At 40.0% G+C, this 13,314-nt stretch overlaps 1 protein-coding gene across 13 annotated transcripts in view; it reads left to right on the top strand.

Annotated features, from left to right (window-relative positions):
- The window catches only part of LOC126873051 (mucin-19-like), a 47,214-nt gene extending 35,683 nt beyond the window's left edge, over window positions 1–11,531 (top strand). For 3 of the 13 annotated variants that reach the window (XM_050633507.1, XM_050633506.1, XM_050633504.1), the window contains exons 6-19: window positions 841–986; window positions 1,067–1,239; window positions 2,760–3,030; window positions 3,143–3,265; window positions 3,355–3,525; window positions 3,861–4,021; window positions 4,109–4,362; window positions 4,435–5,781; window positions 5,899–6,132; window positions 6,250–6,366; window positions 6,484–6,741; window positions 6,825–8,581; window positions 8,667–8,777; window positions 8,856–11,531. In XM_050633507.1, coding sequence (XP_050489464.1) covers window positions 841–986; window positions 1,067–1,239; window positions 2,760–3,030; window positions 3,143–3,265; window positions 3,355–3,525; window positions 3,861–4,021; window positions 4,109–4,362; window positions 4,435–5,781; window positions 5,899–6,132; window positions 6,250–6,366; window positions 6,484–6,741; window positions 6,825–8,581; window positions 8,667–8,777; window positions 8,856–10,130 — 6,398 coding nt within the window. In that variant the 3' untranslated portion in view covers window positions 10,131–11,531. Of the gene's footprint in view, window positions 1–840; window positions 987–1,066; window positions 1,240–2,759; window positions 3,031–3,142; window positions 3,266–3,354; window positions 3,526–3,860; window positions 4,022–4,108; window positions 4,363–4,434; window positions 5,782–5,898; window positions 6,367–6,468; window positions 6,742–6,824; window positions 8,582–8,666; window positions 8,778–8,855 lie in introns of all 13 variants that reach the window. The other 10 variants (XM_050633514.1, XM_050633512.1, XM_050633508.1 and 7 more) reach the window with 10 other exon arrangements.
- Window positions 11,532–13,314: the final 1,783 nt, after the last annotated feature.

Below are 13,314 nucleotides of genomic sequence, written 5' to 3'. Positions count from 1 at the left end.
TGTTTCATACGACTTAACCTGTTATGCGAGTATAATTACATGTTGTTAAAATTACTAAAAGGAATTCATCATCGGACTTGTAATTGATCTGCCTACGTATTACCAAATTTCGACTAAACCAGTTTCCATGTCCTCCTTTTTATACGTAATTTCAAAAAAAAAAAAAAAAGTTAATTGAAATTATATGTCGCCAAACTCTTACGCGACGTACTTTGGTAATTTTACTTTGGTACTTTGGTTTATTAACATCATTCCTGAATGTAATTTGTTTTTTAAATATTTATTATACGTAATGTTTGAAGGTATATATGAAGTATTGATAAACGAGACATATCGAAGAATGATAAGAATCAAAATTTTAACTATAAGGATGCTATACCTTTACAAGGGAACTGGTAATAGGAAGTAATTTTTACGGTCATGGCCAATTACAAAAATACGTGAAAGTTCGTGATTAACTATATTATGGAGACAGAAATTTCGTTTCACCTAACAGCATCGTGTCGTGCTGATTGTGCGACGAAATCGACAATCACGTGGAAAGGAAGGCGGAACTTCTAGCGGACAGTTCTTTTTATTTATAAGCGTTACTATCGCAAAATCTGTCTCACAACTAAGCCACTTTTATGAAAGTATACCTTAGGAAATGTGAACTGTGAAATTCAAGGAACATAAGAAGACGACATGGTAATGGAATTGTAAAGAAACAAAAATCGATAGAAATGTAAAAAAAGTTGCGAAAATAATTACTTGTTACGTTAAAAATTGGTCGTCATACCTTTTATTCTTTTCTCTCTTTTTCTTCTTTGCAACCATTTATACATTTTACGTATTTTTCAGGATTCGAAGATTTTCAGAAGTCGTTGAAGAAGATTATTCCAACGCTTCAGTTCGTGGTTTCCGTGGACGACCCTGGAAAAACACTAAGCACTTCCGGCACAGTTCGTCAAGAGATCACCGCTCGTTTGATCGGAGTTTTGAAAGAGGCAATTATTTATCCATACTATCCTTCAGTTTAACGATATTCTGCAGTTCCTCTCTAAAGAATTTTGATCGATTTCCACAGGTTGATGGAGTCGAGTTAAATATGACTGCAGGATCAAAGGAACGTTTGGTTCACTTTGTAAAGGGTTTGAAAGACGAATTGGTGAGAAAATCATACGATAAGAGAATATTCCTGGTTCTACCCACAAAATCAGAGGAACTGGCTAAACAATTCGATCTGAAAGAACTGACCAAGTGAGAACTTTTCTATTTCGTTTAATCAATTTATTTAACATTAACAAATATTTCTAAGAGCAGTAGATACTTAATATTTTGCATTAAATTATGGTTTGCTAGAACCAAACAAGAATCGATCCTTTTCAAGATTAGTTTCCCTTTCATGAATTTTAATAATTTCGATACTCTTTCTTTTACATAAGTAAATTCATATATAAATAATCAACATATTACCTGTGTGCATAAAATGTTTCATAAAACGTTATAGCGATCATCCATCAGAAAAAAATCTCATTACGGCAATAAATATACTTAAAGATGTAATCGCTATTCGCTACTTTTCTATAATTAAATATTATGACACTCTTCGACTTTCCATGCCTTCTGATCTTCTGTCACAATCATTACCTTTTGTGCGTCAAAGCGCGTTACAAAATCTCTGTACACGCCTAGGCCAGACCTGAGCTAGACACATTCTACGAATCATGTACCGGCTACATTTAAGTTCATGAATTATTGACCGACAAGTTAAGTGAAAACGGATTTAGTAAAAACTACTCATCCATGTTCGGTGTATCTGCCTAACCTTGTGCCAGTTGCCGGCTGGATAGGTTGTTAGGAATGCAGCGACGAGTCGATGCACCACTTGATCGTACGATTGTCCGCGGATTTTCACGCGCCTTGCAATTAACGGAATGGCCGTCAGACAGTCGTCGTACCGTTCGGTATTTTTTCATTGAATATGGATAAGGGATCAGGTGCAAGGAACGAGACGACCGTGAATGCGAATGAGATCGAAACGACGACGAAAGTCATCCGCGTTGAAAAGATCGTGACACAGTGGGAACGTCAACGCGCGAAATGATCCGCTCTTTTGTACGCGTTTTATTGCTAACTAGATTCTGAGACGAAAAGTCTTTTCTGTTTTGAAAAGTATCAAGCAAATGCTTTCTCTGATTTTTTATAGACTCTATGGTAATCATTTCTCTGTAATCTTTAACTCGTATAATTTCTTTTCGTATCTCTCGTGAAGTAATAATGGAACTTTGAGAGTTTAAGGGTAGAGTTTCGCACACGTATCTGTATTTGAAATAATATTCCTTAGAAAAGTGCAAAAAGAAAAAGGATCGACCGATTTGTTCATAGACCTATGACAAAATATTCAAATTACAGACCTAAATAAGTAAGCGAGTACATAAATGCTAGACAAACCATGCCCATAGTTCGCATATAATACACAGGATGTTTCATTGAATATGGATGACTTGAGAGTATTCGAAGCTGTTCTTGAAATATAAATGAGATCGCGCTCAATGTGTTCTTTAGCCGACACTTTGAGGCAATTGTAATCAGCTTATGAGACAAGCAGCACGTTCTATGGGATAATTATGTTGTTTCGAAACACGAATATGATTCATAGAATTTAATAAATCGAGTGGCGATTATTTATCTAATTTTTCCCTTTTGCTTTTTTGCTTTTACATCCGTAAACATATTGATGCAAATGACGATGAGAGTTCCGTGTTTTTCACTGACAGATACGTGGATCTGTTTACGGTCCCGACGCACTACTTGGTCGAAGATGACGAGGCCAATCACACTTTTCATCCGTCAAGATTGATGGGTCTCTTCGACATGTTTAACGCCGACAGTTTGATCGACTTAATCAGCGGTTTGGGCGCGCCTAAGAGAAAAATTCTGGTATCAGTACCAGCCTCTGCGTACAAGTTTACGCTAAAAGATCAGAACGATAATGCCCCAAGGGCGTCAACTGAGGAGATGCAACCTGTTACCATTGATCAGAAGCAGGTGTGACATCAATGATTGTTGCGAACAAATTTTACTAACACTCGACTGATAAATAGAACGTATGGAGATTATAATAACTGCGTACGATTAAATTTATCGGCTATTTTTTCAGTTGTGCGATTTGATGAACAACGGAGAATGGACGGTGGAAAGGGACGAAGATCTTACTGCTCCTTACGCTTTCAAAGATAAAATGTGGATTGCTTTCGAAGATAGAATATCTCTATCTATAAAAGTAGGGACTTTTCACTTTTATTATTGAGTTTTGGTTTTGAGCATTTCGATAGATAGTTTTGCGACGAATTGTTCTTTTTCTTTTTTAAGGGAAAATATGTACTGCTTCGAGATCTTCCTGGATTGGCTGTGCATAACGTAGAGAATGACTTTAAAACTAATTGCGGGATGTCTCTTACACACGAGGTTCATCGATCGTTCTCGAATTTCAAGCGGAAGTCGAGAGCCGCTGTTTTGAACGCTTTGGAAGATGATCTACACGTAAATAAATATATTTATAATAATTATACTATATATTATATTATATTTTATGATGTTAGTTAATGTTTATCGATTGAAGAATCAGAATGTTCATCAGTACGCCACCTTTTGGTGAAAGCTCAGATCACAGACTGATCTGTACTGATATGTACCAGTAGATGGCAACGTTATTTAAATTAATTTCAGTTTAGACCAAATTTCAAAATTAATAGAAGTAAATTGTTATTTCTGTATGCTTTATTAATAGTACACAATTAAGTATCAGTACTTCGTTTCTTTATTAGTACAAATGTTATAAAGTGTTCGATTAATTGTTAAATGATTTTTAATTTCAGCAAAAAGAGCTTGAGTACTCGACTAAAGTTAAGTCATCCGATTTTCGAGTTGTTCGCGTAGTAGACACCGAAGGACACATCAGAGTTGTTCGAGAAAACACGCAAACCGAATTTACTTGTTCTAGACAAGGATACTTTGTCCATCCTAAAAGTTGTAACAGGTACATCACTATCCGCAGCGAATTAATCATTGCTCGAATATTGTTTCGCTTCTTGTTATAATGGAAATGTCCTACTTGCTCCTATAGATTCTATCGATGTGTTAAATTCAACCAAGAAGTGGAAGATTACTCCGTATTCGAATTCGACTGTCCAGCAGGTTTATCATTCGACGAGCGTACAGAAGTTTGTGTTTGGCCAGGCTCCATGCCTGAGGGATCGCCATGTCCTGGAAGTAGCGAAATTGCGCCAGTAACTCGAATAAGGTTCGAATGTCCTTCCAAATCTGGCTACTATGCAGATCCCCAAAATCCCCGTTGGTTCTTCGCCTGCATCGACCTAGGTTTATATCTTGCGTTGAATAATTTTTCAATTCTGTTCGAAACATTTCATTAATTAAAAATTCTGATAACAGGAGGTCCTGAAATAATGGCTTACGAATTTCGTTGCCCGTTCGGCCTGATCTTTGACGAGCAAAAATTAATTTGCGAGTGGCCTTGGTTGGTAGCAGGCTACTCTGGTACCGGTTATACAAGATCAGAATATGACGGAGGGTATTATGGCACTGGAACTACTGCAGGTACTGGTGGATACTATACAGGAGCATTACCTCATGGTTACACGGGAACATCAGGAGGAGGAGGGTATACTGTTTCTACTGGGTCAGGATTTTCTGGAGCAGCTGGCGTTGGTCATGGATCGTCGTTTGGACAAGGAACAAAATATACTGGAAGTGGGAAAGAAAAGGGATACAGTGGAAGTGGACAAGGAGCAGGATACACTGGATCAGGTGTAGCTGGTCATGGAACTTCATATGATGGTCAAGGAGCTGATGGTTACTCTGGAACAACTGGAAGTGGATATTCCGGAGCAACAGGAGCTGGTCATGGAACCACATATAGTGGTCAAGGTTCTGGTGGTTACTCTGGAACAACTGGAAGTGGATATTCCGGAGCAGCAGGAGCTGGTCATGGAACCACATATAGTGGTCAAGGTTCTGGTGGTTACTCTGGAACCACTGGAAGTGGATACTCAACAGGAGGTGCTGGTTATGGCACTAAATATACTGGCCAAGGATTTGGTGGACATTCTGGAACAACTGTAAGCGGATATTCTGGAACTGCAGGAGTTGGTCATGGGTCTACATATAGCGGTCAAGGGTCTGGTAGACATTCTGGAACAACTGGAGGCGAATACGCTGGAGCAGCAGAAGCTGACCATGGAACTCCATATACTGGACAAGGATTTACGGGAACAACTGGAAGTGGGTACTCCAGCGCAGGAGCAACTATAACATCTGGTCATGGATATTCCGGAACTGGCACGAGCTATACTGGATCGACTGGTAAGGCAGGTTATGGAGGATCAATTGGCACAGGATATTCAAGAGGAACTGGTACAGGTCAAGTATCTACTGGCACTGGATTTACTGGTGCAGGAATCATTGAACAAACAGAAAAAAGTGGAACAACTGGTACAGGCTATACTGGATCTACGTATTCTGCTGCTGGATCTACTGATGGAAGATATTCAGGAACAAAGGAAGGATCTATTAGTGGAGGGTATCCAGGAACAAAGAGTGGGTCTAGTGGTGGAGGATATTCAGGCGCAACTGGAGGAACTACTGGAGGTTATGCAGGGCCAGGCGGTATTTATGGTGGATCTACTGGCGGAGGATACGTGGGATCTACTGCTGGCGGATATACAGGAGCAGGAACAACTGGTGCTCATGCGGGATCTACTGGAGGATATGCAGGGCCAGGTGGTATTCATAGTGGATCTACTGGCGGAGGATTCACGGGATCTACTGCTGGCGAATATACTGGAGCAGGAGCAACTGGTGCTCATGCGGGATCTACTGGAGGATATGCAGGGCCAGGTGGTATTCATGGCGGATCTACTGGCGGAGGATACGTGGGATCTACTGCTGGCGGATATACAGGAGCAGGAACAACTGGTGCTCATGCGGGATCTACTGGAGGATATACAGGGCCAGGTGGTATTCATGGTGGATCTACTGGCGGAGGATTCGCGGGATCTACTGTTGGCGGATATACAGGAGCAGGAACAACTGGTGCTCATGCGGGATCTACTGGAGGATATGCAGGGCCAGGTGGTATTCATAGTGGATCTACTGGCGGAGGATTCACGGGATCTACTGCTGGCGAATATACTGGAGCAGGAGCAACTGGTGTTCATGCGGGATCTACTGGAGGATATGCAGGGCCAGGTGGTATTCATGGCGGATCTACTGGCGGAGGATACGTGGGATCTACTGCTGGCGGATATACAGGAGCAGGAACAACTGGTGCTCATGCGGGATCTACTGGAGGATATGCAGGGCCAGGTGGTATTCATGGCGGATCTACTGGCGGAGGATTCACGGGATCTACTGCTGGCGGATATACAGGAGCAGGAACAACTGGTGCTCATGCGGGATCTACTGCAGGATATGCAGGGCCAGGTGGTATTCATGGTGGATCTACTGGCGGGGGATTCGCGGGATCTACTGCTGGCGGATATACAGGAGCAGGAATAACTGGTGCTCATGCGGGATCTACTGGAGGATATACAGGAACTTCAGGAGGTTACGGTGGAACTTCAATACCTGGTCAAACCATTACATTTGGTACTGGACAGTCACGAACACCAATTTTTGTTTCTTCTGGCACAACTGGAGCTGGAGTAGATCATGGTGTAACCAGTATATATTCACAGACTCGTAAGTTTATTCTATAAAACCATCTTATCTTTACTCAGACGAAATTAAAATATGTATATAATTTATTTTCATTTAACTTATAGCTGGGCCTATTATCGTGGAGAAACCTGAGAAACCAACCTGTCTCACGAACCTGTGTTATGGGTCTTCTCAACCATCAGGTGGTCAGACTCTGGTAACAGACGACTATGTTTCAAGCCACGGAGCTACTTCTGGAACAAATGTTTACCAAGGTACAACTGGATTCCCTGGAAGCTTGAATGTTACTTTTGGAAGCCACGTACCTTCCATTGGAGGCGTTACGTATCATGGAGGCGTCACACCCGCTGGTGGCTATACAGTGACAACAGGTACGGGTGCTATCGTGACAGGACACGGTATTCAAGGATCGATCATCACTGGAGATTCCACTCCAGGGACGCTCATTACCCATGGAGCTACCCCTGGCGCAATCTTCACAGGTTCTTCTGACCAAGGCACCATAATAAGTGGAGGAAGCCATCCAGGATATACGAAGACTGGTCTAAGTTCACCTGGCTATGTAATTAGTGGCGGAGTCAAGACCGTATTCCCAGGTTCAGTCAGTTCTGGAACGACAGTTTACGGAACACCTTCACCTGGTGTCATAGTAACTGGAACACCTTCACCTGGTGTCGTAGTAACTGGAACACCCTCACCTGGAACTATTATAAAGGGCCAATCGAGTCCTGGAATAATTCTTACAGGACAAACAGCTCCTGGTGTGTCTATTGGGGGATCTATTGTGCCAGGAACAGTCATTGGTTCAGGTTTTTCAACGCATCCAGGAGCTGTTACCCCAGGATCTCCATTTGGAACTAAGATTGGAACCACACCATCGACTTATGTCACCGGCTACAAAACTAACGAATACCATGACAACGGAGGACGTGGTACCATTAGATTTAACAATGGCGATGTGACCACCAAATATACAGAAAATGATATTCCAGACTATAGACCAATTGGCGGCAATATTTTGCCAGATACTCTCATTCCAGGAAGCAAAGGTATTCCCGGTGTATCGCTACCTAGTGGCTTCACTAAGACTGGACCTACCAAGACAGGCTTTACCACTGCTACTTTAGGTGCTGGTGGTAGTTACGTAATTAGCACTGGAAAAACTAACCCCCCACCTAATCCTGACCATATTGGCGCCAAAGCTTTCGAAGGCAACGTGGCAGGATATCCAAAATCATCTACCGAAAGCAGTGCCAAGACTTATTCAGGAACATTCTCAACTTATGGTCCAGGCTTCAGTCAGAAACCTTCGAAGGGCACTGGATATTCCTATCCCACACCTAGCATTCCATTTGATACAGGAGTGACGAAGAATTTGCCTATTTCTTCGACAGAGAGTGGCATCTTTAGTGGAACTACTCCAACGCCGTTCTTGAAGGTTGAAGTGCATAATACACCAAAATTCGATGAGGCCGGATTCACCAGTTCACCCGCAGTTGTGAATACGTATCAGAAACCAAGTGGCTTTACGCGTGCACCATCTCCAACTGGAACACCTGTGCTTTATACCACTGGTCCATTGGAAAATTACAAGACGACTGTCTTTGAAGCGGCTAAAGTCCCAGTTACCATCTCTACTATTCACCCAGTGATCGATACCGGATACCAGACTGTCATATCGTCGACGCCATTGCCTGTAACTATAAGTCAAGATAAATTTAGCATTCAGACCAAACCTCAGTTTGGTTTTGGAACAAAGACTTCTCAACCTGGTATATTCGGAGATCGAGGTTACGTTTCTAGCACGACACCAACGACTGTATTTAAAATAACATCGAAGTATCCTTCTGGAGAACCACAGGTATGATTCTTTACAATTTTCGTACATAAAAATGCAATTCTCTTGTTGTATGATTTATTGTAATTCTACGGATGGAATTTTTTAGTATGATTATGGACCTACTACTCCATCATCTGGTTCTGGATACTTTACAACTTCGAAGAACGTGTTTGAACATGTGACACCGTCTGGAATCTCAGAGTCACCGAAACCACAGGTGAGATTTTAAGAATAATTATACTAAATCACTGATTACTAATTATCAATATTTACTAAAAAAATATTTCAATTTCAGACTCAGTACATACCTGGCGAATCTATTTCGCCAGCCATTGGAGTAACTTACAGAAAGCCATTCCCATTACCTGGTGTCACTTATCAACAAGAATTCACACCAGCATCTGTCAAATCGTACACCACTGCTCCATCGGGCATAGGATCAGGTCCCGGCTACAAAGGATCGCCTACGAACATAGCAATTCCCAGAGATGAAGTCGGAAAGCTCGTTACCAATTACAACAGAGGCACCACGAAATATGTTCCAAGCCAATACGACGTTTACACAACAGGATCCGCAGCAGGAGTCGATTACTACCAGTCCCAGACGAAGTTCAAACAGGGTTATGATTCATCGACACCATCCTCGGTTCCTAGAACACAGTCACCTCTCACAGTAACGACTTACTCCGGAGGATACTCGAAACCATCTTCAGGTATCACGTATCAGACCACTGCGAAGTCTACAGCCGTAGGTAAACCTAAAGTGATCGTGAAGTGGAGCGATCTGCACCCTCTTCTCCTTGGAAAATTAGGAGCAGAGTGTACCTGCAGAGGAGATCCTTTCGCTAATCTCAGAGGTCCTGGCTCCAAGTTGATCAACTCGTCAAAGGGCAAAGTGGACTTGTCTAATTATGACGAGTCGGAGATTTATGTAGATCTTGAGAAGGAAGGATCCTACGAAGATCAAGATTACCAAGTGACCAACTACGAATCGTCTTCGAAACAACCAGTTAAGATCTATAATGAACTTTCGAAAGCTCTAGGAGCTACGAGCATTCAAGTTCAAGAAAAGCCATCGTCCACGTACTTACCAAGCGTTACTCCTTCCGTGGGAGTAGGAGGTCGCACTTCGGGCCTTTCAAGTCATGGATTAACTGCCAATTTCAGATCTGGAAAGAGTCTGAGCAACGTTGGATCTCCTATCAACTCGATTGGAGGTGGTAAAGGTTTAGCTTCCACTGTGGATCATTCTGTCATTGGTCCTATCGATGGTTCTGTCAATAGTCCTACCGACGATTCTATCGATGGTCCAATCGATCGTTCTGGAGAGTATGAGGATAGTGTATCGGAAGAAATCATCGATGGAGCTACCAATTGCGCCAGACCAGGTCTGTTCAGACACCCTAACTTCTGCAACAAGTTCTATGCCTGCCATTGGGACGAGTGGAAGAAGAAGTTCACGCTTCACACATTCAACTGCCCCGTCCATTTAACCTTTGACAATGGCGCGGGTGCTTGCAACTGGCCTAGTATGGGCCCCGCTTGTCAAGACAATAACTTGTTAGTTTAGATGGTTCACTGTTGATGGGGAGGTCTTATGGATCTCGCATACCGCGGACTTCTCGTGACACCTTCCTTTTTGAAAAACTGGAGATGGAAATTTGAACGCAGAGAGTTCTTATTATAAAAGTTTCTGAAAGAAGATAATTCTATGAATTTTGTAAAATTTTTTATATAATCTTAGATTAATTTGCTATGTTTGAATTTTATCGTTATATATTTATTAATCTTCTGATGTAATTCTAGATTTCTATTACGTTTTATACAACAACAATTATTTTATAGAGCATCGTAGATTGCAATTATCAGTGTACACACTTTCAGCATTATTTGTAGAATATTAGTCACACTAAAGTAATAACACGAAGTTTAAAAATATTATTTTAATGGTTGAACGTTCAAGTTATGTGGCAAAGCATACAGAGCATGTGAGGTAACATTTAATTATAACGTAGTAACGGTATACGCTCAGTTTCTTTTTAAACTGAAAGACGTGAAACGAGCATAAGAGAATGCTTTTCCCGAGGTAACGAGAATGGAGACAAGGAGGAAGAAAGATCCAAGGCGATCGAGGTGCCGCGATGCGAAAGCACACTGTCCAGAGTGAAAGTCAAGCTGCACTCGCCGATTCGAATCGCGCGAAAGAAGTCGATAATGTGTGCGATTCCATGTCCAAGACGAATTATTGTATATAACGTGCCCTACTCTTCCAAATTTGTAAATAACGACGAATTACCTTTAAAAAGAAGAAGATATGGAAAAAGTTTAAAAAGTTACAGAAAAGAAATTTTGTTTAAATAAGACGAAAGAAAAATGTGAAAATCAAACTAACGAAGCAAAAAATTGGTTCGAAAAAAATGACGAAGAGATATTTCCAATCAATTGATATTATCGTTTCTGTTGATCGTCGTTGACCTGTTGCTTTGATCAAAATTTTTTTCTTTTTTTATAATTGTGTCATTGACGATTTATATTTGTATATATATATATTTTAGATATCGATAATGCGATTTGCATAATTGACGTATCCCTTGAATTCCTTCACTTTCTTTTCCGGATTTTTCGTGCTTCCTGTTTAATACAGGGAAGTTAATTTTGAATATTCTTTGCGCACTGCTTAAGCTTGCCTTGATTCTGTGTTCATCTCGTTCCTATCTCTATTTACTATTTTTCCGCTTCTTCCCGATGCAATTATTATTTATTTGTCGCTTGTTACTATTGTACTAGAAGTTAAGGGTATATTACGACAAAAATCCTTGAACGATCAACGATCGTTTCTCTGCGTCGATAAGAATTTCTTTTTATCATCTGTCTTGCACACTTAAATCGGAGCTTCGATAATCGTGCCATTTTATCGTGGTTGTCTAATGTAATATTACGAACTTAGAATAAATATGATAATTGTACAAAATATGATAGAAAATAATTTCAAACTAAATTTTTCCTGGATCCAACCATTTTCCGGATCTACTTTCCTTTTATCTTTTAACTATCGTTGCACCTATATTCTAATTCATTACGTTATTAAATAAGAAAAAGAACGCGTTTGTCATTTGTTGATATGGCCTGAGGCTAAACTTTCGTTTGTTTCATATACGAGAGGTGTGGTCACCTTCCACTTAAAAATGAAAACGTTCACAGTGACCTTTCGAATAAAATTTTCCATAAAAATTAGTTATATGACAACTTTTAAATGAATTGAATTATCATATTATTTACATTCTTCGTAGCTAATTACTTTTGCAATCGATAGTCTTGCCATGATCTTATTACACACTTGTAAAAAATCAGACGTGATAATCCTTGATGATGAAATATTTGCAATAATTAAGCGCAGCAACACTGTATCCTATAACCTAGGTAGATGGAAAATTATGTCAAACAGACAGCCATAATTCATACTCGACGAAGGGCATTGAGTAGATAGATAATAATGAATTCTATGCCGGATTATCCTTTCTCTTTCTCTTTGATTAAATTAGGAAAGTCTTTTAAGGAACGTGGGAGGGCAGTAGTCATGGCAGAAGTGGCTTAATTCGTTCACAAAGTTCAACGTGTGACTCTAATTGATAGTTTCAATAGATGACTCGTTAGTATAGAAAGCAGTTTGCTAAATGAAAAAAGAATGTGGCCATAAAATCCAGTTTCTCTGCGTTAACCGCAATTGACGCGATGATGAACTACGATCACACCTGGTTGCATGATTTTCACCACTTATACCGATTCGCCTTTTCAGTGTTTAATGGCCAGATCAACATCAAATTTCCAGTTTATGAGAGAAATCAACCACGATGGAAATATCTTGTGATATACACGATTATATCTATCGATCTATTTTTCTCCACAATTAATCAGAGAGAATAGCGAGAATTGTGCGATGATTCTGATGTGTAAAATTCTACCATTTATTGTGCGGTTGAGAAATTGAAAGTATAAAATAACTGAAATATAATTTTAAGGCAATTATACATATTTGTAAGTAGTTAAATAATTATCGTATCATGCGCGAGCGAATTATACGAATGTAATATTGTTCTCTTCAGAGATTGATATTCGAGTCGATCTTTGTAACTTTAAAGATGTCCCATTTCCCATAAAAAGAAATGGAGAGTTCGTGGAGGAGGAGGAATGAAAATGGAGGTCAGTGGAAGTAAACTCTATCTCAAGTGACCCACTGATACATTTCCATCGGCCTCATAAGTGGGTAACGCGGCATACAAACACATTAATTTCGTTTTATTCCTTATTTGTGATACAATTGTTTAAAAAATGCAAAAAAATATTCGCCTTTCTCCACAGAGAATGTTTTCGTTTATTAATTTCTTCTATTTCGTCGAATTCAAATTCTTAGTAAATTATATTTACGTAATAGTAGTGATTAGTGGGTGTCAGATAGCGTGTTTGTTATATAACAAAAATGTCGTTATGGAGAACAAAAGAAAGAAAGTTTTTGAAAAGGAAGAAGGAGAGCACGAAATGCTTATAATTTGTAGAATTTCCTTTAACAACGAGCTCCCATATGAGCTACTAGCTACGTGATCACCATAATCATAACTTCATGCTTTCGGGTCCTTTCTATGTAATTCATGGATTGCGCAAAACTTGCACATTCTCTCAGAGAAAGAGCAGTTGTTTGACGAGATATGGCGAAGTATAATATTCTTTCGACATATTTGTCAACCACGTAATATTAA

The sequence above is a fragment of the Bombus huntii genome, chromosome 14 (assembly GCF_024542735.1).
Source record: "Bombus huntii isolate Logan2020A chromosome 14, iyBomHunt1.1, whole genome shotgun sequence".
Taxonomy (NCBI): Eukaryota; Metazoa; Arthropoda; class Insecta; order Hymenoptera; family Apidae; genus Bombus; species Bombus huntii.
Note: the sequence above shows the minus strand (reverse complement) of the source record. Positions and strands in the feature narration are given on the sequence as shown.